The sequence below is a fragment of the Podarcis erhardii genome (assembly GCF_964252035.2).
Source record: "Podarcis erhardii genome assembly, chromosome: 2".
In the NCBI taxonomy this organism is placed as follows: Eukaryota; Metazoa; Chordata; class Lepidosauria; order Squamata; family Lacertidae; genus Podarcis; species Podarcis erhardii.
Genome location: NC_138498.1, coordinates 43,498,830 through 43,526,318, shown reverse-complemented (window position 1 = coordinate 43,526,318; position 27,489 = coordinate 43,498,830). Strand labels below are relative to the sequence as shown.

Sequence of the window (27,489 nt, the reverse complement as noted above, 5' to 3'; positions counted from 1 at the left end):
TAAAAGAGCAGTAAAAGAAAAAGAATGGTGCCTCATCAGCTGGGGGTGGGGGAGAGCACCTACATGAGCTACCACTGCACTTGTTCACAGAGAGAGCTTCTTTTGATGTCTCCTCTGCTCAAAACAGGTAGGACTGTGGGTATCAAATCCTGGCTTAAGGTGGGTGAGTACATAAACGCCTTTTTTTTTATTTACACAGTGCCAGCTCAATGTTTTGAAAATATAAGATGTTACAGAGCTGTGGTATATTTAAATTTAAATTTCATTCAACATACTTTAAAAATCCCACTCTTATGCAGCCCTGGTTTACCAATGCCCTGCCCATGGGCACCAGTGCCCCCACCAAGCCCTACTGCAGTGCCTACTTCAATTCTCTTTGGTGTATGTCTCTTTGGCTAGGCCTAGAGTGGGCCTGAGCACGCCCATTTGCAATACTCAGTTTTGATTGGATGCCGGGAATAGTGGGTCGTGGCTGTGATTGGATGCCTCCCCTCTTGTCTCGATGCAACAGAGACTTCACTTGGAGAAGAGGCACCACTAGGCTTTGGTAAGCAAGCCATGGTGACCGTGGTACATAGAGGTTTGAGGGGACGATGTCAGAACTTGTGAGGCCCACCTCATGCCAGCAGCTGCAGTACTGAGCATTTGCCCAAAGTGTTGTTTTGGGCCTGCCTGAAGGGACTTAAAAAAAACCAACAACCCTGAAGAAGGGGGTTTAGTTCTTTGTTTACGCTTGAGGCAGTGCCAGGGGAAAGGGGGGACCCCCTTCACTTGGCTGCCATCACTGAAGCTGCTTCTCCTGTTCCAGAGCGGACAGTTGTTTGTTCACATTTTAGAAAGGGGGTGCTGGAGATGGCAGGGTGGATTCCCACCCACTGGCTTGCCTCCACATAGCCTGAGTGCTTGCTTGCCCCCCAATGGTCACTTTTTCTTTAAAAGGGTCGCTGGAATCTCTGGGGCATGCCTCACTCAGGACTGTTAGAAGTTGCCTTGTACCAGCTCCAGCCATTGGTATATTTGGCTCAGTATTGTCTACTATGCTGTTTGGCTGTGGTTTCACACTGAGGACATTCCCATCCCTTACCTGGAGGTGCCAGGGAATGAACCCGAGACCTTCTGCAGTCAAAGTAAAAAGGTAAAGGGACCCCTGACCATTAGGTCCAGTCGTGACCGACTCTGGGGTTGCGACGCTCATCTTGCTTTATTGGCCGAGGGAGCCGGCGTACAGCTTCCGGGTCATGTGGCCAGCATGACTAAGCCGCTTCTGGTGAACCAGAGCAGCACAACGCCGTTTACCTTCCCACCGGAGCGGTACCTATTTAGCACCACCCGCTTCCCGCTGCACTCAAAGTAGATGCCTGCCAGTGAGCTATGGCCCTTCCCCATATTTTTGTTCTTCTTCCTTGTGAAAGTGGTATGTTACTGGGTTCAGGATTTCTCCTTCGTTTTCACCAGTTGACCAGGGTGTGGGGGGGTGGGGGTGTTCAGTAGAATGAAGGCAGCCCTGTGCCCCCTCTGCCCTGAATTTACCTGAAGTCTATTCATGCAGTATAGCTTCACATGAAAACTTCTCTTTCACAAGCATGATCTTTACACAAGATATGCCCCAAAGCAGCATCAGGCACAGAACACATGCGTCTCAATGAACTTTTAAAAAATTTAAATTACAGATACGTTGCTCTTTAGCACCAACCCAAATCTGTGGTGTGCAGCCATGAGACACCCCCCCCCCCGAAAAACCTATAGACATATAAAATTTGTAGGTGTGGACTCAGATTTGATTGTGGTTTGGAGCAGATGAGAAAATAGTAAGAACTGAAAAATCTGTGGCATGGGATGCGCTGGATCTCTGATTTCAGTCCATTGCGACAAATGTGATCTGTGATTTGACAGTGCTTGTTGAACATCAAGTATAAAAACCATGGCAAAGTACTTCAGTCTCCCTAGTGTCTAGGTAATTCAGTACAAACTCACTTTTTTTGGTGGTGAAGGAGGTTTCTGGAATATGCTTGGCTGTTTACATACCCATGTTACAAACATTTTTTAATTAGTCTCCTCTGCACCATTTTTGGTTGTGTCTCTCCTCCTGCTCTTTTAGATGTGACAGACATTTTGTGATGTGTCATGCCCAACAATAGCCACTTTGTAATATGCCACACGCTGCATGGCAGCTATTTTGCAACTGCTACCCACATCCCTTTATCAAAATTATAAATGTGTCCTGAAGTTCAAAAAAGTTGGCAACCCCTGGGTGTTCACCCTCCCAGGGTGACAACAAAACAACAGCAGAAGGTATTAGAAATATATTAAACAATAAGATGAAACGACAACAACATTAAGTAACATTAAAAACAACACCAGAAGATAAACTTGTTATTAAAATGCAGTGCCATAAAATCACCCAAAAGCTCACTGGATTTTTTTAATGGTTTTTCTCAAAGCCAGCAGTCCTAGAGAGGATATGTCAAACACAGGATGCTGTGAAAAGATTGTGCAAGTGTTTTCACAGATGCCACCACAGAAAAGGCCCTGATAACTATCCAGTTAATTTATATACAGTTATGATGTCCTGAAATGAAACATCAAGATCTATACGGCTATACTGATCTGAATTAACACTATATATTTCTAAACAAAAAATTCAGCAAGCTCCATGGGGATGACCCAGACTGTCCAGGAGGCTCTTGTCCTGAGGTAGAGCAACACTTTCGTTGGGGCCTGTCTTGCTGCCTACATTGTCTAATTATGTTTCTCTCTCAGCATATTGCATCCCAGACCATCACTGCAACATCGTATCATCAAAGTGGGAACATGTCTGCCCAGGTAGGGAGTTTTTCATATAAGAGGTTACTGCTGAACTTGGGATATATTTGGAGAAAAAGCTTACAATTGGTCTCAGTGGCCTTTTGGGGAACATAAAGCATAAGCCTTGAGAAGCCCATTCCTGGCCAACCTGTGTGACAATCACCAGAGAATCCAAATGGCTGAGAAAGCCGATCGGTTTGGAAAGAAACTGGCAAGTATGGGGAGGAGGGCAGCGGATAAGGAAACCAGCATATCCCTCATATGTTTCCCCATCTGATCCTTTGACTTGGACATTTTTGTAGGTGGTGAAGAAGAAGAGTCTTGGAAGTGTTAAGCGTCCACGGAAGTTCTTCCTGTGCTCTCTCAGGGCTCTGTCCATGCCTGGCCGCCAATACCAAGCCTTGCCTAGTGCCTTTCTTGGTGACTATGATGCCAGCACCCGCTACACCAGCACCAAGAATACCAAGATGCCTCATTCAGTGAGTGAGTGACATGACCCGGCCCCCAAGTCTCTCCTCTGTCCTTCATCAGGCTACCCTGTTTGTTGGTATTTACCATCAGGGTCAATTTCTACTCACCTTACTAGTCCTGTGCACCCTATTCTGGACCCTGCTGCCAACATTTGCTGGGCAAGTTGCCTAGAGTAACAATATGGCTCTGCTTTAATCTGGAGGCAGAAGTTAGGGCCACAGTTGCTCTTGCAAAGCTGTACAAATCCCTTGGCATCCCTGTGTTTCAAAAGATCCATTTGCCACCTGTTGAACTCAACAGCTGGCCAACTGCACCAGCTGGACCAGGTCAACCTTTGACACTCAGCTGCTCTTCCTCATACTGCAGATGTATTTAGGCTCAGTGGACTGGGCTGGCCTGTGTACCTGCTTTCTCCACCAGCCCTCATCTGTAAATAGTTCATGACTAACAACTTTCCCAGCCCTTTCCCCCATATACTTTTTTGCTATGAAAGCCCACCTTTTCCCTTAAGAACTTTACAGCTGCTGCAGACAATCCCCATCTACCATCAATCTTCCAACTTTAACTTCTACACAAGAAAGGGCTTCCCACAATTTAAACACTTATATGCTTCGTGCAGCAAGCACATCCAGAACACAAGCTTCTTGGCCACAACTCATATATTTCAGCTTTTATTCCATGGGCCAGAAATAAGGGCTCACCAAATCCACTACGTGGTTCAATTTTATACCCGTGTCCCACTATGAGAAAGGAAAGTATAAAGACAGGATTGAAAGATCCTGCTTACCTAAGAGAACATTGGCTGTTTCCTATTACCCTTTTACTTCTATAGGGGTGTGGCAGAACACTGTCAGAATAATTCCCTCATTTCTAATGTGTGGGGCTAAATATATGAGTGAGCTAAGAGCGCAAGAAAGGAAATTCCATGCTCAGATAACTGTTAATGAAGTAACAAATTAGAGATTAATTCACTTTATTGCTACTTACTTAGTACAGGCCAGTCACTGCCACTACCTGTCACTATTGTGCCAAGCATTTATTAGTGTAAGACTCGGCAATGGCCTTTTATATCTCTAGGAAGGGTGTTCACACATATGTGTAGCAGTGCATTCTTGACTGGGCCAAGTCTTACCTCCCACATCACCCCAGAGGGCTGTGAGTCAGCTTGAGCCAGAATTCACAGTGGCTGGCCAAGGACTAAGGCCTGTAGCTGACTCAGCTACCAGGCCCTGAAATGAGTAGTGTCGTATCATTTCAAAGGTGTAGTATGTCTGACTTGAAAGTGGACCTCACGAGAAGTCGGATCGTGGCTTGATTAGGGCAAGAGAAACAAGGACTGTGCTAGCAGCCTGGATGACGCCAGATCAAAACAAATGAAGTGGCGAGAAGGAAAGGCATGTGCTTTCCTCAGTTTCCTTGTGGTGCAACACATGTGCATGTACACACATGGGAACATATAAGCACACACACACTCACTAACAAAGTGTGTGTTGGCTCTTTTGAGACAATTATCCAGGATAATCTTTATGCAGATTACGGGGATCCGATGGAGGGAGCAGATTGGACGCCTGTGTTTATTAAAATATGGATTTTGATCTCCTGTGTGGAGAGAGTGAGGCTGTGCGGGGGAGAGGGTGGCACTGAGCCGGCGAGGGGGTGCTTGCTGCTGTAGTTCTGTATAAATCACTAAGAGCAGCGGGCATCAGGACTGTCAGAGTGGCCAGAGGGCAGGGAAAGTGCACAGCGCCGGCAGGTCCTGTACCACCAACTCAAGGGGATAAACAGCTTTTTCGCTGGGGGAAGGAACCTATTTTGAGCAGTACTTACAGGAGGGGTGTTTCACAATGACAACAGTAGAAGCCAAAACTGAAGAGGAGGAGAAAAAGGAGCCAGATTCAGCACCAGCTCCAGCTCCAGAGGCAGCGCCAGAGGCAGCACCAGCATCCAACCCATCAAGCGGGGTAAGGTTGGCCTGGACGTGGTGTGATGGGCTGCAAATAGAGGTCTTCATCCAGTTTTTCCACTGCTGTGGGACTTAGAATGTCTGTGGCAGCCATTGAGTTTGGGCTCAGGGGTGGGGGAACGGGCTGGGGGAGTGGCATTTATCCAAAAATAGGGTTGGCCGATAGAAGCGAAAGGAGCAGGAGTCATTTATGGACAGGTGGGACCCACGATTAATTGGAAACCGTTTGAAAAGAAAATGCGTCACACATTCTGTTCTGGTAGCATTCTGACATGTCCATTTCTGATGGCTCTCTCCCACTCCTTTCATTTGGTGCTCAGGTGTCAACCTTCTCTCCTTTATTAGTTTCCTCATTGTGTTCTGCCCTTTCCCTCCACATCTGATAGTCATTCTTAGTTGGTTGTGTGCAATGGGACACTTTCTTCCAGTTACGGTTTTCTGTGTGACTACATTGCCAGCATCTATTTGTCTATAACCCCTGTGTGTTTCTGTCATCAATGGCCTTGCTTTCTTGTGTGACATTGATTCATGTTTTCATGAGCATTACTCAATAACCCTTTCCTTCAGTGACTTCACTTTATGGATTGGTATATTACTGACCGCATTTAAATCTGAGAACTAATGATATAAAGTTGATATAATTGAAAGACACTAGAATATGAACAGGTTGTTTTTTTCCAGCTAATTGGCGATTACATGCGAGTGCATGTACAAACACAACATCATTTTATCAACTTTAAAAGTTAAAGAAAAATGCTGTCAAAGTGATGCCCAGCTTGATGGGGTAGCAGTTCTGCACAACGAGGTCTAGATTCTTTGGTTCTTGGGACCTTTCTAGTCATATGGTACTTCACAGGCTAAAGCAGTAGTGGGAAACCTGTGGCCCTCCAGCTCTTGCTGAACTACAGCTCTCATCCTGGCTGGGGATGATGGAAGTTGAAGTCCAACATCTGGAGGGCCGTAGGTTCCCCACCCCTGGTTCAAAGCAAGGCCATATTCTGAGATACAGGAACACAAGAAGCACCAATTCAACAGGAAAACATATTGTGGAAACTAGGGATTCTGAACAAAATTAAAGGGTTATAGTAGAATCACGAATTCTACTTTTGAACATCTAGGGCAACATGGTAGCAAGACAGAGGACAAATGCAATATCTGGTTGGGTAAGGAACATGGCACTTTGAGGTTCCTGAGAATAATATTCTGACCATTCTTTGACCCTTCATTTTGAAGGATGTTGAAAATTCAAGAGTGTTGAAAAAAGCAGCTGTGGTTTTTAGATTAAAAAATAAACGGGCCTGATAGTAAGGAGCTGAATGAAGAGTCTTTGCTAAGAGTGGTTGGGGAAAAAATATATGAGGCAGACTGTTTAGGGAAGAGATGTCAGTCCCTGTCAGTGGTTACGTGAGCCTTGAAGTCTGAGATGGTAAAAAAAAAAAGCCTAGCTGGGCCACATTTATTCATTTGAATCACACTGCCAGACGTAGTGACTAACCTCATGTATAAATAAGCATATCTTTGTAGCCAAATGCCCCCATTAAGTTTAATGGAGGTCTTTAAGCAGAGGCTTGACAACCATATGTCAGGAGTGCTCTGATGGTGTTTCCTGCTTGGCAGGGGGTTGGACTCGATGGCCCTTGTGGTCTCTTCCAACTCTATGATTCTATGATTCTATGAATTTTTCAGTTAGCGCAGCAGGAGGACCAGACCACACGGTTAGAAAGGAGATTAATGCCTTAATTCTGAACACTTGCTGGCTTCGCTCCAGTGCTGACTGATATTCCTCCCTCCCCCTCCATGTCTATCACTTCCTCTACAGTTTGGCCTCAATCCCCTTTGTATCAGCTTAACCCTGCCAATTCTTAGTTGCTGATTTCCAATAGTGCTCTGTTCTCTTTGCCCTCTCATGTCTGGTTTCTAAGGTACCCTTGGTGTTTTTTTCTAACCCAAGCATACCTCTGGTTTCCTAATGCGCTAGGGTTGGGTGTCTTTCTTTCAAAGCTAATGTACAGATCAAGCACCAGCAACAGGGTGGGCTAGAGGAGTTGCCTTCCAACTCTATGATTCTATGTGTACTGCTTCCAGTTTCACCAATCTGACCCCTGCCACCTGACCCCTAGGGCTAAGATGTTATTGACTACCCATCATCTTTGTATATTGTGTATTGTGCATTCATCTTCCACAATCACCACTCCCTTCCTCTATATACTGTGACCTTGTTATATGATACCTGAGGCCTTCCTGCCCTAAGCAACTCCCCTGTTGCATCCAAACACTTCCATTTATTGTTCTTCCTTAACATTGTAGTTGGATCTTTATCCTTCCCCACTTTCCCCTAGTCAATGCTGGAAAGTTATCGGAGGAAGTGAAGCCAGGAGCTAGTAAGGTGCCAGGACACCTCAGCTTGACAGTGATCTATTTCTTATCCCTTCACATTTCTGTGTCGTGTAAATGGCCACCTTTGTTGATGGCTTCCCCCTCAAATGATAGCTTATAGATTTGGAAGAAAACATCCCTTCCTCTATATGGTGGAGAAGGGCAAGATGATGATGATGATGATGATGATGATGATGATGATGATGATATAATTTGTTTCCTGCCCATCTGACTGGGTTTCCCCAACCACTCCAGCATATATAAAAATATAATAAAACCTTACTTCTAGTAGTACCATCCCTTCTCCAGTATATTTGATGCCTGCATAGTCAGTAAACAAATAGGCAATCACATGGACAACTTTGCAAAGCTACTTCTTCGTTCTGTCTGCTCACCAAAATGAGTAACACTCCTTGACACAGAAAAGGCCTACTGTACCTCTTGGATTGGAGCCCTGTGACTCTGAATCTTATATATTGGCTTATCTTTGCCTTGAGAACCTCTTGACCCACTTAACCGTGAAATGGTAAATAATGCTTCCGCAACTGTACAGTGCAGTCAGATATTGGTTGAATTGTTTTGTGAAATTGTGGGAGGATGTGGTGAATTCAGTTGCTCTGTCTCAAAATAAGGAAGAGCAAAGGTTGATTTCATTACCAGTATGGCAAGGGTAATAGGCTGCAGTGCTTCCTTGAATCAGTGCTCTCAGGTTTGGAAGAGCAAGTGGGGAATAGACCAGTTTAAGATGCAGAGGTTACATGTCTACGTTTGTGGTAATGATTTATAAACAAGCAATGGATGTTGTCTTCCACACATTTATATGTAGATGATTTCCCACCCACCTGCTGTTATTTCCCATCTACCTGCTTTCTGTGTGTGAGTGTACAATGCAATGGAAGAATTATTATTTGATACAATATAGGGAGAGAAATATAAATAGGGCACAATGGGAGAACCAAATAGCAACACTCTTTTTTTTTTTTAACAGCTAAAAGGGGGTTATGAAGAACTATTTGTAGATAGCTGTAATAGAGACAAAAGTGTGTTGCTGCCAACCCTAGAAATAAAGGGTTTGGGGATTGTTAAATGTTGCCAGATGACTTAGAAAAATGACCACAATTGTCTGGCTCTTTCAGTAACAGTATATTCTGCATATGGGACTCATGACAGCTTTATGCTGTTTTAAGTTATTGTGTTAGAATTGGGGTGTTGGTGTTGTTGTTGTTGTTGTTGTTGTTGTTGTTGTTTGGTGGTCAATGCAATTTTGTTCATGCCTATTTGATGCACCTGATCCTATCATCATACTACAAGAAATCACAGTGCTGTAACAATCTGTACTGTATTACACTTGTACCGGTGTACAACCATTCGCTGAGCCAGTGTGCGACAATGAATGTTCATGAACATTCTGTCAAGATATTTGCAGGCCAGCTTTTCTAATGGAAAACCTTTTATACATATAGGGTCCAGGGATGGGAATAGCTTCGGAGAAACAGATTGAGGGCTGGAAAGAGAACCCAGAAGGTAGGAAAGATTTGGGGTGCCCCGAGTCAAGGTAATTGAAGGAGAGGAACAAAGTAGGCAATGAGCTAAGAAAGGGGAGCCTGAAGACAGGAGACAGCTTCAGGGGGGAATAATCTGATGCAATTTCACATATTGATTTGGACTCATGCTACAATTCTTTGGGTGCAGGTTTTCAGATACTTTGGAATATTATTTATTTGAGTTGATACAATTAGTTTGTAGCCAATGCGAAGCATATATGCAAACACACACATACTCATCTGTATTCCACAACTGCAAATGTGGAATGTTTGCTGCTGTGACAAGATAGTCACAGTTACAGGTTGGTTGTGTGTTGTTGTGCATGGATAAGCAGCAGGGTTACTGTGGTGCATCAGACTTTTAAACTTTAAAAGGTGTGAGGTGGTGGTGGATTGCAGGACCTTCCATTCCATTTGCACTTCCACTGACATTCCCTTGCCTCGCAAAGCTATGAAGCTCTGAGTTTTTATGGCTCTGGCTGTTTGAGGATTCCCTTTTCCCTGTTTACTATTTTTCCTTACATTCTGTTCTACTTTTGCAAATCTTGAAGCTTCTCCAAACCTGCTGACACCTTTGCCTTGTACACGGCCAGTACCATTTTGGCTACATAAATAATGTCACTCCCAGCCTGAACACTGGAAATAAAGGGAATGATGTGCTTGTGCAAATAATGTTTTCAATAGTACATTATATAATTTGTTTGGGTTTATTTTGGATAATTTATTTTGTGTTTGTGCCTGCTGTCTCAGATTAGGAGCAGGCTACCTCGGCTCCATTGGGACATATTCAAGAATACCAACTAAGGACTACTATTGCCAGGAGAAAGGCTGCAGCTGCCTAATTGCTCCACTGTGGCCAGCTACACTATCACAACAAGTCACAGGCTTGTCACACAACAGAGGATGCTGATTTTAGGGAGTTTTTATTCCTAGGCTCTGTGATGTAACCCCAAAACAGTTCCCCAAAATATTAAGCACAGGCCACTTCAGTATACAGCACTTCAGTATATAGCTGCACTCCCCTTCTTAACTGAAACAGGAAAGAAGTCAAACTTTGTGTAATGTTGTTTGTTATTCTTCGTACTGTGTCTAAGAAATAATTTTTCTTTTTTAATCTTTAAAAAAGCAAGCAGCTGTGTTGTATCATGGTAGTGTATCCAGCAGCATTTTTTTAAGTAAAGAACAAAGCATGCATTTGCAGACACTTCATTGTGAAAAGAAAAGGAAAAGTCCTAAAAGGAAATTGTATAGATTTTAATCCTTTTTTTAAAAAAAGTTTTTGTAAAAGGCTATAGTCTTCCTCATATTCAAGTCAGAAAGAAACATTCTGACCTGCTGGGAGCCCTCAAGTTATATCTAGAAGATGAAAGAGAAGGCTTGTTAAAGCAAGCACACCTGTTCCAAACCCCGCAACCTCTACACTGCACCTAACCTCAATAATTTCTCATCATGTAAGCAGCAACATACCTGGGTGAGATCAATGGCTTTCCAACCATGTGGTTTTCCTGAAGTGAATGTTGACATTATTCCCACCTAGATAGTGAAATAAATTTTCTTTGAACCTAAAACTCAGTTTGCATTTTAATATGAAAATCTAATGTTCTAATGAAAAATTAATTTCTAAAGAAAAGGAAAAGGTAACTTGGGTTAGCCTATAAAAAATTCCAAAATCTATATTATGGCAATATGTTTATTAGGCCAACACAAAATAGTATACAAATTTATGGAGCCAATTGTGATACAGTTAAAAAAACCCAAACACCAATGGGGTGCATGGATTGGCAAAAAAACCACACAACTGGGCAAAGAATGAAAATGGAGTTTGTGGGTTCCATTAAAAACCTGCTGCCTTTCCCGATAATTCAAACACTGTACAAAATGAAACTTAGCTCCATATAGTATAATAGTTTAATCACATTTAACAGTTAAAACACTGAGCTGTGAATACCCCAATTCAAACTTCAGATCAGCCTTGAACTCACAAGATGGATAAAAGGCATATGGACGATTTCACACTTTAAAAAATAATAATCTCAAACCTGCACATCCAATTCTATCATTTCTAAAGCCTGAAATCCACAGACCTATGATAATTATTATTTGAAGAAGGACAGGGGGTGGGGGTGGGGAAACCTAGCTTTCTGATGAAATAAGCCTCTTAAGGGATGTCATTTGACTATATCAGTGAGAAAAATAAAAAGTGACTTGTCTGAATAAAAGCATTCCAAGAGAAGCTCTAGGAACCACTTAGAAATCTGGTATGAGGAGGTAAATGATAATCAGAGACTGAGAATGGCTAGGAATGTGCAGCAGGGCTTTTTTTGCTGTCTGAACTCCACTCCAGCACCCCTCAGGTGGGTGCCATTGTAAGAGAAGAAGGGCATGCCTTCCAAGATTTCTCCGATGAAAATAGGGATGTCTCATTCCATAATGATAATTTTACTATTTATACCCCACACATCTTACTATGTTGCCCCAGCCACTCTGGGCAGCTTCCAACGTATATAAAAACATAATAAAACATTAAACATTTTTTTAAAAAAAAACCTTCCCTATACAGGATTTCTTTCAGACGGCTCAGGGGTTGGATAACTCCATACCCTCCAATATTTCTCCAGCAGGGACCTTCTAAGGAAAAGTGGGACATTCCGGGATCAAATCAGAAACTGGGACGGCTTCTCTAAATCAGGGACATCCCTGGAAAATAGGGACACTTGGAGGGTCTGCAAGGGAGGCACCTCTTTTTGTAGAAAAATAGCACTAGTTAGCAGTATTGGGAATTAAGTAATTGAAGCGGTTGCATGGGGAGGTGGGTGGATTCTCCATTGTTCAGAGTTGCTTTAGTCAGACACAGCTGGCTTAGTTCAGCTCTTATGCACCAGAGCAAATTGGGGCTTTATGCTTCTTTTTAGCCTGAACATACTGGTGACTGAGGAGGCAGCTTCACACATTATGTTCCTTTGTAGGCCTTGTGTGTGTAGGAAATTACATGTGCCTCATCTGTTTCAGTTCCATTACCTGCACACGTGGTAGGCAGCCCCAGTTGACTGTGGGTTCTTGCAGCAAGTGCACACCTTGAAAGATACATGGCTGTATTAGCTGTACAAGACAAGCAGTGTTCTACAAAGAAGTTATAGCCATGCTGGAAATTTGTCACATGTGTGGAGTGTGCTTGAGAGGCCTTGTGTCACTGTGTGCTCTGAGGAGCAGTCCGTCAACAAGACAGTGTCAGTCTAGGTATATGATCCTAAGAAGAGTTGTTAACTGCAAGGATACTTATCTCACAGTGCAGATGGTCCATAACATGATCTTAGGCTTTAGGCTACAAAAAATCCCTTGTTTTCAGACTTTAAACAAAGTGACTGTCAAACACAGGGCCAAGGTGCCTTCGGCTCCCCCAATAAATTATTTGAGGGGGCTGCCCCCCCAAAGTTGAGGGGCATTGCCATTCAAATGGTGTGCATGCACCACATCATGTGATTGATTATGTGGGGTGGGGCTTACCTCCCCCCTCCCAATATTTTATTCAAGTTGGCACAACTGCTGTCAAAAGATGGGTGGGTGCGCTGATCACTAACCTTCAATCCACTGGAGAATCAGCCAGCATAATGGGGCAAATTAAGGGATGAGGAAACTTTTGCCATACTAAGCAGATCTGGAAACAGAAATCGGCATTATACTGAATGTGATGTGTGCGTAGTTGGGTCCAAAAACATACACTTCGAACATCAAAAGCCAGGGTAAAGAGGCACTTACAGAGCTGTTGTAAGGATTATTGAGATGATGTGTGTGAACTGCTTTGTACACTCAAAATACACTATATAAATGCTAAGTACTGCTACTGGTAATGCCTATCTTATGCCTACACATCCCTGTACTGTACGTAAAATGTATAGGAAGCTGTGTAACTTCCTGACTGGTTAAGTTCAACAAGGCAATGGAAGCTATTTCCCAGAAAAATCCAGCTCTGACAGATGAAGATAGGATCAACAGAGGAAGACACCACATAACTGTTTGTAATCCAGCACCATATAAGAGGGTTGAAAAACCCATTGGAGGCATGTGTGTGTGTGTCACCTACCTGCAGCCGTTCCTGCTGAGTGCTTTGGCAAAAGTTTGGAAACAACACAGCTTTGCTCCTCATGTTGCTGATGAAAGCCAGCCAGAGGGGAGGACCCACAAGGGCACAGGACAATGATGTCAGGCCCTGTTTATTTGTTGTCCTTGTTTTGCAGTCGGGTTCCCCAGAACAAGAAGGATTCTTCAGTCTGCTGACCCATGTACAAGGAGGGCGCATGGATGAGCAACGATGCAACATTCAGATTGTTCACAACAAGAGCGGCTCAGACACTGAGAAGAGTGAGTTAACCAAGGCTGGGTGAGAGGGGCAAGTAAGGGGGCAAGTTCTGGTCAGTGGGCACATTTTTGCAAAAGCTAGCACAGCTCTTGTTCCTGACTACCCCAAGCCTAGGTGAGGTCCATCTCTCCTTCGAGGCTGTTTTCTCATAAAACTGCTGACCCCAGTCCTCAGATTTTGGTAATATGTGAACAACTATTATGGACCTGCTTGGGAAATTATATTAGGTCATAAAGTCTTCCAATGCATTTGTGGATCATAGGTACAAAGCTAGCTGGAAGCATCTTTGCACAATGAAGTAAGGATGAGAGAGAGATTTGATTCAGGGTAGGGCTCTGATATCTAGTCCCATTTATGCAAGCCCACACAAGGACTTCCTCTAGCACAACTGGGCTTCCACCACCACCCCAAAAAATGGTTCTGGGTGGTTTGGGGAAACCCCCAGGACAGTGCATGGGAAGAGGAAAGGGGGGGATCATTCCTCCTGGCAAGCTGAAAAGCTTGCGCTGATGCGACAATTGCCATAGTACTATGCTAAATTTCTCCCTCAGTTTGCATTTAGAGGTGAAGCTGTCTTTGCACTTTTCAAAAGAATATGCAGAGCAAAATGCAACCATCTTTTGGAATTCATACTTCTCCAAATATTGTAATGCAGCTCTCCAGCCAAGTAGCATGTACCAAAAAAATGCATATTTAGGGTAGTCATATTTCAAAAATAAAAACCAGGACACCCCAAGACTGTTGAACTTTTGCAAGGAAAGCCCCCAAATTGTTGAGCTTTTGTTTTTTAAAAAAACACATGCCTTTTGGAAATTCCCCCCAGATGTCAATTCCACCTTTGAAATCCTGGATATATGGCAGCCGTAGCATAAAGTGTGCATAAAATACACATATATCAGATAAAATATTTAAAAATTCAAATTACGAGAAATTGTTTTGTGAAACATTGTATAGTAGGCATAAGTGTAATATTGGGTAAATGAGTAACTGAGAGAAACAAAAACTGATACATTTACCCACCCCCAGCTCTGTATCAGGAAAGCTGACTCCACAGAGAGGTAAAGGTAAAGGGACCCCTGACCATTAGGTCCAGTCGTGGCTGACCCTGGGCTTGCGGCACTCATCTCACTTTATTGGCCGAGGGAGCTGGTGTACAGCTTCTGGGTCATGTGGCCAGCATGACTAAGCTGCTTCTGGCGAACCAGAGCAGCGCACGGAAATGCCGTTTACCTTCCCACTGGAGGGTACCTATTTATCTACTTGCACTTTGATGTGCTTTCGAACTGCTAAGTTGGCAGGAGCAGGGACCGAGCAACGGGAGCTCATCTCGTCGCAGGGATTCGAACCGCCGACCTTCCGATCGGCAAGTCCTAGGCTCTGTGGTTTAACCCACCGCGCCACCCACGCCCCTTATACTCCACAGAGAACTGTTGTGCTAATGGGAGGGTGCTCTTTCTGCTTGAATCTGATACCAAATACTGGCTGCTAGAAGTCCATGATTCCTAAGGGAGGCAAGATCAGTCCTAGTGCTGTGCTCCCTCTGTATGCCTTTCCCTAATGCCCTTTTCCATTTCTTGGGCAGAGAACAGCCCCAGCCCACCCCCAGAGATGGACAACTTCATGGATATGCTGGCGCATACGCAGAGCCGGCGGATGGACGATCAGCGGGTCAGCTTCAACTACCTCCCAGGCTTCCAAAACGCTGACCGTAATGCCAGCAACAAACCGGCCTCTGGGGCCACCAAGGTGAGAGGGAGATGGGAAAGCAGTGGGCAGGCCGGGGAGACTCTGGGTTCTATCTTGACTTAGACATGCTTAGAGCAGAACCATTAAGTCCCAGTTAATGGGACTAACGTAAGTCCTGCATGTCTAAGTCTAGGTCCAGCCCCAAAAGTTACCTGCACAGTATAACTGTAGTACAGCTGGAAATGCACATAAGTCAGGCTATGTCACAGTCACAGCCTGTTTCTGCAAACACAGCTTGTTTCTGGAAACAAGCAATAGGAGTTGTAGAGCCACCATGGCTCATCGGGCTTGATGTACTTTTTAAAAATGTTTGCCCTGTCTTTCCACTCTAAAAGGTGACATAGATAAACAATTCACGTCAGTAACTAAAAACCATATCAAATATTGAACAATAACAGAAACGGAGAACAAGCTGAAATGGCAAAATAATGCAAATAATAGCAGTAAAAATCCTGAGAAGACATCACGGTGAAAACAAAATGCGAACATTTCCCCGCCAACATACTACACTCAAAGTTCATGTATTGTTGTGCAAGCATTAAAAAAACCTGCAGAATATGTTTACTAGAGATGAAAGTAGAAGGATGAATACCAAGAAAATATAATGCATTCAATACCCTGAAAAGCAGCATTGTCTATCTCCAAATAAACATCAGTTTCATCTGTGCCACTACCATGATTTTCGCTTAAAATACATTCTGCCTACTAGAGGGCAGTATCACTTGTTCCCTCAGGACACTGCACACTAGCAGAAAACTTACCTTTTATTACTAAAATTGTATGTATCACATTTTCTTAAAGCTAAACTAATGCTTAAAGCCCAACTGGTAACTATTGTCTGTTAACAAGAGTTTCTGCTAGTTCCCACATTCACTTGCAGCAACAAGTAGGATTCACTTATTACCATCTCTACACAGAGCAGATGGCAAGGAGTTGACACAAAGTCAGTATCATCATAATTTATTTTGCATGTCTGCATACTAAGAGGCTTCTGATTTTTGTTTGTTTGTTTGTTTGTTTCCACATTAATAGCATTCACACTTGACACAAGTAACTCAAGATTTTAATGTGAAAAAGCAGACACGCATGCATACACCCACATACCGTTATTCTCTATTTTTCTCTCAGGCCACCTTAATTCTATTTATATCTACAAAATTGTAACATACAGCAAATGTATTTCTGCTTGCATATACTATCATCATCATCATCATCATCATTTACTTTTGTTACCCGCCCTTCATCATAAACTCCCAGGGCAGATTCCATCTAAAAATAATAATAAAAAGTATAAAAAAATAATACAGCCCTACCCCAAAGTGCCATACAATGCAATATGTACATATAAACAAAACAGATGGTATATGGGGAGACACTAGCAACAGTGCTTTTTTTCTTTAAAAATGTTTAGGGGTACTCTCCTTTTTACTCAAGAAAATCACCATTTTATTGTTCATATTGGGAAAAATAAATACAGTAAATGGACAAGAGTACAAAGATTCACAAAATGTTTAGGCGTATGCGTACCCCTGCATACCCCCAGGAAAAAAGCACTGACTAGCAATACTGATTCAGCTGTCAAAGGCCAATGAGAAGATGTGCTTCTTCAATGACTGTGCCAAGAAACAGTGTCTGAAGGAGGTAATTCCACAATTTTGTAGCCATTATAGAAAAGCCTCTCTTGCAGGCCATTGCCCTTTGTACCTCTAAGGGAGATGTGCTATATAAGTACATTGCGTACATTAGGGGACTGGAATTAGCCATTGCATAACCACTGTGGCCTCCGAGATGGGACTGTGGGCTACTTCATGTAGTAGCTTCTCCTTCTCTTCCTTTCCCCCCATCAAGCCTACTTAGTTCTATCTACCGGCCAGACCTGCATAAACAAACACAAGGTTCTACAACACTTATTATCTGTAAATCAGTCATATTGTGCTTCTGATCTTTGAGGCCTGGAGTCAGCTAACGTGTCCCACTAGCAGAAGCCTGTGCAATGGGAATTTCCCTCTCCTCCTATGCACTCCCAAATTATTGGAGGGTCCAGGAGAACCTCCAAAACAGCATGCAGGGGGAAGAGAGGGAACATGGTTCCATCAGGCTAGCAGCAGACCTTGCATGGATGGAGCAATCTCCTCAGCACTCCGTTGAATTCCTCCATAAAAACTAAATTACCAAACCTGTTTTCAGTGTCCTTTTGCAAAGTAGCCAGTCTATCACTTTCTGCCAGTGAGGAAGAGCAGGAACACACACCCTGCAGAGAAGAGCAGTTCCGCTTCAGAAGATGTCCCTCCATACATATCCACACAATGTCTTTTCCCTGTGGCCCCATTAATACTCCTGAATGATGCACATATTAACCTTCCTTATTGAGTCTCTTTGACAGACTGTCACTAACCCTTGCCCTGCTCGGGGTGGCCTTGTGATATTCTCCTTGTTATTCAACTGATTAACTCTTTATTTCTGTTTCTTTCCTGTGTTTTCTGGCTGGAACAACATGAGGCCTTGTCTGTGCCGTACTGTGTCGTGTCCACAAGAGGCATCTACAGGATGACACTTTCTACAAAACTTGTTCATGTCCCGGGGCTAGGTTTGACTTGGTGTCATGGATGTAAAGTGAATGCCTAGACACATAGGGCCTCTGCAAATCTATGCACACTTCTTCTGGGCCACAGAAGGGGCATTACACATGAAGGAGCATTAGCTGAATCTAGCTAAAAAGAAAGACCAATCAGTTGTTGCATTCTAGGATCCTACTTGCCTATTGTTCTAGGATGCAAGCTTAGTACATAACACCAGACAGGGTGGGCAGTAAGGCATGCTCTGCCTTTTGACAACCCTGTGATCCTGACATCCATGAAACAGTGAAGCAAGCTTGGGAGGCAGCTCTTTAGGTGCTGGAAATGGGTCCAGAAGTTTATGAAAGGCAAAGTTTGAAAATGCCATCATTTGCCTAGATTACGGTAATCACCCACAAATGCCCAGGGTTCAGGTAGCAGCCCTTCCTTCCTTCCTTCCTTCCTTCCTTCCTTCCTTCCTTCCTTCCTTCCTTCCTTCTTTCCTTCCTTTCCTATCCTATCCTATCCTATCCTATCCTATCCTATCCTATCCTATCCTATCCTATCCTTGGGGTGCTTGGACCTAGGCACTCGGTGGCCAAGCCATTCCTAGCTTGGGGCTACAATAGATGGTTTTGGCTCTCTACAGGCAGGTGGTGTCAGGTAACACTTCGAGATGCAGGTCATCAGTGAATATGAGAAACAGCGACAGCACACACTGCATCCACCCACAGCCTCTTGGAATCTTGATGGAAGTCTGTTCAATGTTTCTGTATTTATGTGTCTGTATGTGCCATGGGCAGCTCTATAGGGAGGGAAACGCTCCCGTCCTTGGCTGCACTACCACCACTGTATTTTCTTCTTTGCAGAAATGAGTACCTCCCCAGTCCTGATCAGGGAAGGTGGCAGACAGACACCGACCTAATGCCACCAAGCACAGCACTCCGCCACTCGCCCAATAGCAACCCCTCACTGCAGTACCCACCCTGCTCATTCTCTGTACATGCCCTGCCAGTCCAATAAAGACTCAGATGGTTTCTTCCTTGTCGGTTTCCTTAGCAGATGACCCTTAGCAGCAGGGGAGCAGGGAAATGAGAACTGCACTCTTGTACATGAAACAACCATTGCAAATAGCATGCTCTCGTGGTGGTAAGAGGGGAGGTAAAATTGTACTAAGTCACTCCCAGCTGCTCCTGGAGTTGGAATCCTGCCCTTTCCTCTGATGAACTGAGCATAATTCACGGGTGTCCTTCATGTCACAACCACTTCAATAAATTTACACCTAAATACAGTGTCACTATTTTCAAGAAGGCTCCAGTCACATACTGGCAATTTCAGGTTGCACAATTAAAACCTGATTTGGACCTCTTCTGCGACAAACTAGCTTTCTGTTCCCTCCCCAACCCATCCCAAGTTAAACTTTTTGCAATAACTGACAGAAAAAATGCTCCAGAAAGTATGGGATTACATTTGCTTGAAGCAACACTGAACCTCCCTGCAAACAAGTCAGAATGTTCAATAAAGAGCCAACGTCTTATAACCCCCTTGCAAATTTTGTATGAAAAAATCAGGACAAATGCTTAACAAACTGGTCATCTGGATGCGACTCAAGTCCATGTTCCAAACCCCCTGTACCAGGTGGGTAATCGGGCCGTTTCACATTAGTAGTAAATGAGCAGAAAAATTGTAGGTATAGGAAAAAAGAAAAGCACATGGAGGGCAAATCTTAAAATGAGTTTAATAAAGGACTGTCAGAAGTAGCCCATAGAATGAAAAGGTAAGTGTTGGGGGCTGAACAGTAACACATGGATGAGTGTGGTGGGATTGTATACACATGTTGACACCCCCCCCCCCCCCGATCATTAGACCTGTGACTCTCCGGCTGTTTTCATTGATTTCATTGAAATCACTTCCTATGAAACATTCTGAAGCAATTTAAACAAGCAACAAAATATCCACAATGAAAACATATATAAAAACAATTTCAAATCCAACACAAACGCGGACAAAAAATTCCACTTAAAAGGGCTTACTGGGGGAAAAACCAAGGTCTTCAATAGGCATCCAAAAGCCAGTAAAGACAGCACTTATCTGATGTATAACAGGAAGGAATTCCAAAGGGTAGGTGCCACCACAGTAAAGGCTGTGTTACATGAAATGAACCTCCTGTAGAGACAATAACTGCAAGAGTCCCTCTCCTGCTGAGTAGTGGTTATCAGTTATATATAAGGGATGAGACAATCTTTTAGGCATCCTAGTCCCAAACCACACAGGGCTTTGCACACTAGTACTAACATCCTGAATTTAGCTTGCTAGCTAATTGGCAGCTAGTGCAATCACTTCAGTACTAATGTAACATGGTGGTAATATTCTACCCCAGTAAGCAGTCAAGATGCTATGTTTTGCACCAGCTGCAGCTTCTGAGGCAGCCCCACAAAAAGTACATTATAGTCATCCAGTTTGGAGGTTAATAGTACACTGATGACACTGGTTAAGCTATCCTGGTCCAAGAACAGCTGTAAGTGCCTTACTAGCTAAAGTTGCTAAAAGTCAATCCTGAAGTCAACAGGGCCTCTAATGACACAGATGAATCCAGGATTATCCCCAGACAGCACCTCAACCTTGCCAATTTCATGGCCTCTCCTGATTCAGATGTCCCAAAGAAATAGAACTGGGGATCATAAACATATTAATGTCACCTCACCTCAAATCTACTAATGCCCACTCAGAATGGTTCATGTAGATGTTAAATAGCATTGGGGACAAGATGGTCCCTGCAGCATCCAACAGCACAATCACCAGGGAGCCAAATCACCCACGCTCTTCTTCAGGGATGGGATCGGAACCATTGTAAAACAGTGTCCCAAATACCCATCTTACTGAGTTGGTTCATGCTATCACAGGCCAATGGTGTCGAAAGTTGCTGAGTGATCAAGTAAGAATACGAGGCTCTACACTCCCACTAACTATGTCCCTATAAAGATCATCCATCAGGGCGATCAAGGGCAATTCGGCCCCATAAGCAGGCCTGAACCTTGACTGAAATGTATCACAATAATCAGTTTAATTCAGTTTATGTTGTTGTGACTCTAATTCCCATCAGCCCCAGCCAGCACAGCCAATGGTCAGGAATGATGGGAGTCCATCATTCTGTGGTTCACAGGTTCCCTATCTATGCTCTAAATATAGTGCCCACCCACCCCTGAGAGTTAAAACACACCCACACACCCATACCCACATATTAAAATGGCAGAAGGTGCAAGAAGAGAGGTTGGGCCCCTCCAGACTGGAATTCTTCTCACGTATTGACCAATAATAGTGCCTTAGTGGTAGATTTACACACATCATGCCACTTTACTAGTTGATCTGTGATGCTTCCCCAAAGTTATTGCAATACTGTCCTCTGGAAGGACACTCTTGCACTATTGTGCACAAAAGCGGGACCATCCCAGAACATTTGTGGTATGAAAAGTTACAGGATGCCAGCAGAAAGTTATGGGATATGCACTTATTGGAAACATAGCAGTAAGTCTGCCCCCAAAATTTTCCAGGTCCATACAGCAGTGGCGAACTTTGGGGTCTCAAATTTCAGCAGTGCCCTGTGAGATGCCAAAATTTGGTGCCCCTCCCACCCACCCTCCATGCCATTCTGCGGTGTCCCCTGCAGCTCCGTGCCTAGTGCCACTGAACCAACCGCACCCCCCCCCAATCCACCTCTGCATACAGAATTGAAAGCAGGATCGTGTGAAACTGCCCAATACCATCCTAAGTGCAAAGCACCATGAATGCACTATAAAACAGATGCCTGGAAGAACCTTTACAAGGAGCAAAGTAGGGTTGAGCAAGGAAACAGTTACACCCCAGGCTTCTCCGCTCTAAATCCCCCCTCTGTAGGATCAGTAGCCACTGAGCTTCTGTGATGATCATTTGCATGGAAAGTATATGGTTACATTCCCTCCAACGTTTCTCCGAGGAAAATAGGGGCGGTCTGTTCTCCATCAGGAAGCATCTCCTGTGCTGGATCCTGCTGCACACATGGACGTCATCTACACATCAGCATTGCTCACCTTGAGCCAATTGCAACCTCACCTACCTCACAGGGTTGTTGTAAAGAAAAAAAATGTCTGAGGGAAGGGATCAACGCCTTCCACAGAAAAATGGAATGAAATAAAATTTTAGCCGTAAGCTGCCTTGAGTCCCTGTCAGGAAAAAAAGGCAGAACAACAACAATAACAGAAACTCTGAGAATGACTGCCACTCAGCCTGACCTACCACACAGGGTTGTTGTATGGATTGAATGAGGAGGAGAGAGAACCAGGTATACCACATTGAGCTCCTCAGAGAAAAAGGTGGACTATAAATGAAATAAATGAACAAATAAAATCAAGAAACATAAACCAGATCCCTGAATGCGCACATGTAGTAACCACTCACTGAAACACAGCACAAGTAGCTGGATAGAGCATGCATAAGCATGCATGGTTGTGTATGCACACACTTCCATCTTGCTCATACCTCCTTTTTGTGCATGGGTAATACTGTTTTTGGCCGCGGGTGGCGCTGTGGGTTAAACGACAGAGCCTAGGACTTGCTGATCAGAAGGTCGGCGGTTTGAATCCCCGTGATGGGGTGAGCTCCCGTTGCTTGGTCCCTGATCCTGCCAACCTAGCAGTTCGAAAGCACGTTAAAGTGCAAGTAGATAAATAGATACCGCTCCGGCGGGAAGGTAAATGGCGTTTCCATGCGCTGCTCTGGTTCGTCAGAAGCGGCTCAGTCATGCTGGCCACATGACCCAGAAGCTGTACGCTGGCTCCCTCGGTCAATAAAGTGAGATGAGCGCCGCAACCCCAGAGTCGGTCACGACTGGACCTAATGGTCAGGGGTCCCCTTTACCTTTAATACTGTTTGGGGGTGTAGTAGTGCCATTTTGGCTGCATAAGAATTAGCCGTAACCCCTGAACATAGCTAAGAAATAGAGGGATTGATACTTGGGAATTATATGGCAAGAAGGTGAGCGCAAGGGGTGCATATGCATGCCAACACGTATGTATAGTGTGGTGCGTACACATCAAGTGTGTGAGCAACTACAATAACTAGTCACAAATGTAAGTAATGGGAATAAAAAGGCAGGAAAGAGCACACATTAAGTGACTATGTGGAGATGCTCCCTGGAATAAATATGGAGTGACGGCACACATATCCATCACAGCCCAACACAGAGTTAGCCACCCACCATCAGCCTTCATAAGTGCACATAATTTTATGTTGGATTGTATGCATTGGGAATCACGGGTTCCTTGGTAGCTTATGGTTCATATATAAGCAGAAAGCTCAGCCAACAAGTCTGTGATGGCCACGTTCTGATCCGGACTTAAATTCCATGTACACCATGCCCAGGTCAAATCACACACATCAATGAGATCTACCCATGGGTACACTGATACTGCAGAGTAACATAATTCCACCTTCTGTAACAGGATAAGCAGCTGTCAGCCAATGATTAACAGAGTGAGACTGAAGAAAGTGGGTGCAGACTGGCTTCAGCAGCTATTCTGAGCCAGCCATTCCTCCTCTTTTTAAAACGCACTCTGGAAGCACACAAACATCAGCAAATTAAGTTGGCAACAGAATCACTGATTGAAACACAAACACACATTGGCTTCCTTGTACGTCTTCTATCTCCATTCCAAGAGCGGATGCATCTATTCAGAGATCAATGTGGATCTCGTTCTTGTGAAGCGATTCACCACGTACACTGCTGCTTTGCCATCTTACGTTCTGCAAGATTTTTTAAAAAAATAAATAAATAAAGCATGTATATAGATGTCTGCCATAAGCTATCTGATCCAAAGGTAGCTTTGCACTGGGGAAAAAGGGTTTTGCAAATCACCCAGAGCACATTTGAAAGTGCTGATCTCCACACTCCCATGGCACAGAAATGAAGAGGTAATTATTACCGGAAAAGGGCAAATTTTACCACTACAGCCAGGCAATTTGAGGTTGGGATGAGAATGTGTAGCAACTCATCCAGATCTGCCTCTGAAGTGTACGACACCTTGATTCCCTGGACAGTAGACAAGATACTGGCTGACAACAGTAATAGGAACCACAGTGCTTCTAAGTTCTTTGGCTGCACCATAATTCATCTTCCTTCTTCACACTGTGCTAACGCCTAAGCCCTGCATCCCACTTCAGTATCAGACTCCGTATTTGCAAACTATGAATAACTCCTTCAAAACTGAAAGAGTGCACATCATTAAATCTTTAAAGTAACCTTGTTGCTGATCCCCTCAGGCCATTCTTCCCTGAAACACAAACAGTTCCAGACCCTTGAAACTTGAAGGATATACAGATCTGGCCAGAGGCACACTGAAACCTTTCATCAACAACACTGTACCCATATGGCAGGGATTGCCAACCTGGTGCCCAGGGCCCCCACAGTGCCCGCAAGAGCCAGTTGGGTGGTCCTGTTGCATTTTGGGTTGTGAAAAATTGGATTTGGTAGGTTGGAGGAATGGCAAGCACTTTACCCATGGAGTCTTTTCTGAATAGGTTGTGTGTGCTCATGTATGCTGTATGTGTGGTTGAAAGAGCAGCACTTAGGCAGAGGAAGAAATGAAATTTGTAATCTGCGTTTATGTGTGGACTCTGAGAGGGAGGGATGCAGGAAATGAAGGCCTGTGGAAACTGAGCAACACTGGTAAGGAACCTAGCTATGGAAATAGTACTTAAAAGTACAGGCTAAGTTTTTATCTTCTGCTTTCCGTGTAATAACAAATGTTGTCATCCATCTCACCTAAACTTGAATCCCCAAAACATACACACACACACACACACACACACACAAAACCAGCTTATCAATCAATATATCCATTTATATTTTCCCCTGTTGTTTATCCCCTCCCCTCCCCCCCCCCAAGGACTTCCCTCAGTTCCTCTCTCTGGTTTCTTTACACATATTATCCTCTGCATATTGTAAAATTGTACATACCATTGCCTTATCTATAATATGTTCAACAAATAAATTTGTGGATGTTTATTCAAAAGCTGCCAAGGAGTCCAAATCATTTTGTTGTCTTTTTAAGTAATTTGTGAAAAGTTCCCATTCTTCCTTGAAGTCATGGTTGTCCTTGTCACGCAGTTTATATGTCAGCTTGGCCAGTTCAGCATAGCTCATCAATTTTTCTTGCCACTGTTCTTTTGTTGGGATTTCCTCATCCTCCATCTTTGTGCTAGCAAAACTCTTGCCGCTGTTGTAGCATACATAAATATATTTTTTATTTTTCTTGGCAGGTCTTGTCCTACAATGCCTAACAAAAATGCTTCTGGTTTTTTTACAAATGTCATTTTAAACATTTTTTTCAATTCATTATACAGTGGTGCCCCGCAAGACGAACGCCTCGCAAGACGGAAAACCCACTAGACGAAAGGGTTTTCCGTTTTGGAGGCGCTTCGCAAAACGAATTTCCCTATGGGCTTGCTTCGCAAGACGAAAATGTCTTGCGAGTTCCTGCGGGGTTTTTTCCCTTCACCCCCCCTTTTCCTAAGCCCTAAGCCGCTTATCAGCTGATCCGCTAAAAGCCGCTTATCAGCTGATCCGCTAAAAGCCGCTAAACCGCTAATAGCGCTAATCCGCTAAGCTGTCAATGGGCTTGCTTCGCAAGACGAAAAAACCGCTATACGAAGAGCCTCACGGAACGGATTAATTTCGTCTTGCGAGGCACCACTGTATATCATTTCCCAAAAAATTTTAACTTCTCTACATTCCCACCACATACGATAGAAAGTACCTTCTTTTTCTTTACATTTCCAACATATATTTGACCCTGTTTTATACATGTTTGCTATTTGTACTGGTGTAATATACCATCTATACATCATTTTCATATAGTTTTCTTTCAGCAGAGAACAGTCAGTAAATTTCAAATCTACCTTCCGCAGCTTTTCCCAGTCCTCGAACTATATATTGTGTCCTATATCTTGTGCCCATTTGATCATAACTGATTTGACCTCTTCATCTTTTGTTTCCCATTCTAGCAGAATGCTATATGCTTTCTTCAGCAGCTTTACTTCTTCTTCTATAACTTGTATAGCTAAACCCTTTCTTATTATCTTCCTTGTACATCTCATGTATTTGTCTGTAATGCAGCCAACTCTGAAAATGGTCTTTAATTTCCTCATAATCTTTTAATTTCTATTTTCCTTCTTAATCTCTCAGTAATCTCTATATGTAGGCCATGTCCCCTTTTTATACCTAGCGGTTTGAGTAACGAAGCTTCAATTGGTGATAACCACCAGGGTGCCCAAAACGTCTTTCAATAGATGTGTCCCTTTCACAACTGACGCATCTTTTCCAGACGGTTTGGAAGTGATGTGACTTAATAGACCAGAGTTGCCTGCCCTTAGGAGGACAGAAGACCTTGAGATTCTACCCAGTGCTCAGAGCTGTTGGTATAGTAATGTGGACTATACGAGTGACAGAAAAGGGTGGATGGTGATAATGGTGGTTCTGATGGGGAACTCAAGGTTGTTTACTGCACAAAGCTGCTGCAGTCGGGATTTGAATGTACAGGAAGGTATAATCTATGTTCATGCAGGCCAGTCTTAGGCTATCAGGGTCATGGATGAGATTAGATGCCGAATGAAGACATGAAAGAAGAATCTGGGATGAAACTGACTTTTCTCTTTGCTTCAACAGGAGAGCAAGGACTTGGCTTTACCAGAAGGTGCCGCTTCAGATATATCAGTCGTTCCCATTGCACCCATGGATGATTATTTCTCCTTCATCAACCGCATCCATGGCAAGCAGCTTGAAGCTGCTAAGGGCAAAGTAAAAAGTCCAACCCCCAAACCTGTCAGTGCCCAGGATCCTAGCACTTCCTCCTAAAGGCACAGATCTGCAAGAGCCCCTCTCCCAAATCTACCATGCTTTGCTTTAACCTCACATTTCCTCCACCCAGCAGTAGGGATGTAATCTACAAATATTTTTGATAACGAGGTTCTTTCAATGTCCTTGCATGAGATATTTGTCAAGTCCTACTACCCAAGACACAAGCACACACCTTGTTTCTCAAATCCACTAAGCCCTGGCACTGCTTCCCCATAGGATGCAAGCAGTACTACCCACAAAGTCCCCCTCCCCACATACACATCAGATTCCTCTACTTCTATCCCTCTTAACATGCCTAGCAGCGTTCCCTTGGACACTGAGGCAAGTGCTGCCTCAAATGTATAAATGCAATTAAAAAAGGTTTATCGGAACAGAGTGTAAAATGGGTAGTCATTTATGGAACAGGGCCATGCCCAGCAAGAACAGAACACTGTGAAAGTACGTTGGATTTTGAATATTGAACTATCAAGCTTTCAGTGCACTGGGTGATTACACAATGGGACTGCCAGAATTAGAGTTCTTGGGGGGGGGGGCGGCGGGTGGATTGTACTTTTAGTTTTCAGAAGTCACAAGAAGTTTGACAAAATGTAAAAGAGAGATCACGGCAGGCTGTTCACCTGCAGCACCAAACTACTTTTCTCCCGTCTTCATAAAACTGCAGGATATATTCCAGCAAATCAAAGGCCTGTTCAGCCATCTGTCTTGCACCCATGCTTTTAGCAGCCCATTCACACTAAACAATAGTTTATTTTAATATGGTTTAATGTGATGTGCAAACCAGA

At 43.7% G+C, this 27,489-nt stretch overlaps 1 protein-coding gene across 3 annotated transcripts; it reads left to right on the top strand.

Annotated features, from left to right (window-relative positions):
* On the top strand, positions 1-27,489 carry PCP2 (Purkinje cell protein 2). Of its 3 annotated transcripts, none has more exons than XM_081850142.1 (7): positions 7-159; positions 2,761-2,823; positions 3,108-3,288; positions 5,131-5,237; positions 13,395-13,518; positions 15,099-15,262; positions 18,687-18,856. In XM_081850142.1, the coding sequence occupies exons 1-7, from the start codon at positions 25-27 to the stop codon at positions 18,690-18,692; spliced, it is 780 nt and encodes a 259-aa protein (XP_081706268.1). In that variant the 5' UTR covers positions 7-24; the 3' UTR covers positions 18,693-18,856. The 3 variants fall into 3 exon arrangements, with proteins under 3 accessions (XP_081706266.1, XP_081706268.1, XP_081706267.1); XM_081850141.1 differs by lacking the exons at positions 7-159; positions 18,687-18,856 and adding exons at positions 572-605; positions 26,516-27,489; XM_081850140.1 differs by lacking the exons at positions 5,131-5,237; positions 18,687-18,856 and adding an exon at positions 26,516-27,489 and having other exon boundaries at positions 1-159; positions 3,108-3,284.

Excerpts from the sequence above, each read along its gene's own strand:
- PCP2 (XM_081850140.1), top strand. The coding sequence starts at position 25 with ATGGTGCCTCATCAGCTGGGGGTGGGGGAGAGCACCTACATGAGCTAC. Across the intron at positions 3,285-13,394 it reads ATACCAAGATGCCTCATTCA|TCGGGTTCCCCAGAACAAGA; the intron begins GTGAGTGAGTGA and ends CTTGTTTTGCAG. Across the intron at positions 15,263-26,515 it reads CGGCCTCTGGGGCCACCAAG|GAGAGCAAGGACTTGGCTTT; the intron begins GTGAGAGGGAGA and ends TTGCTTCAACAG.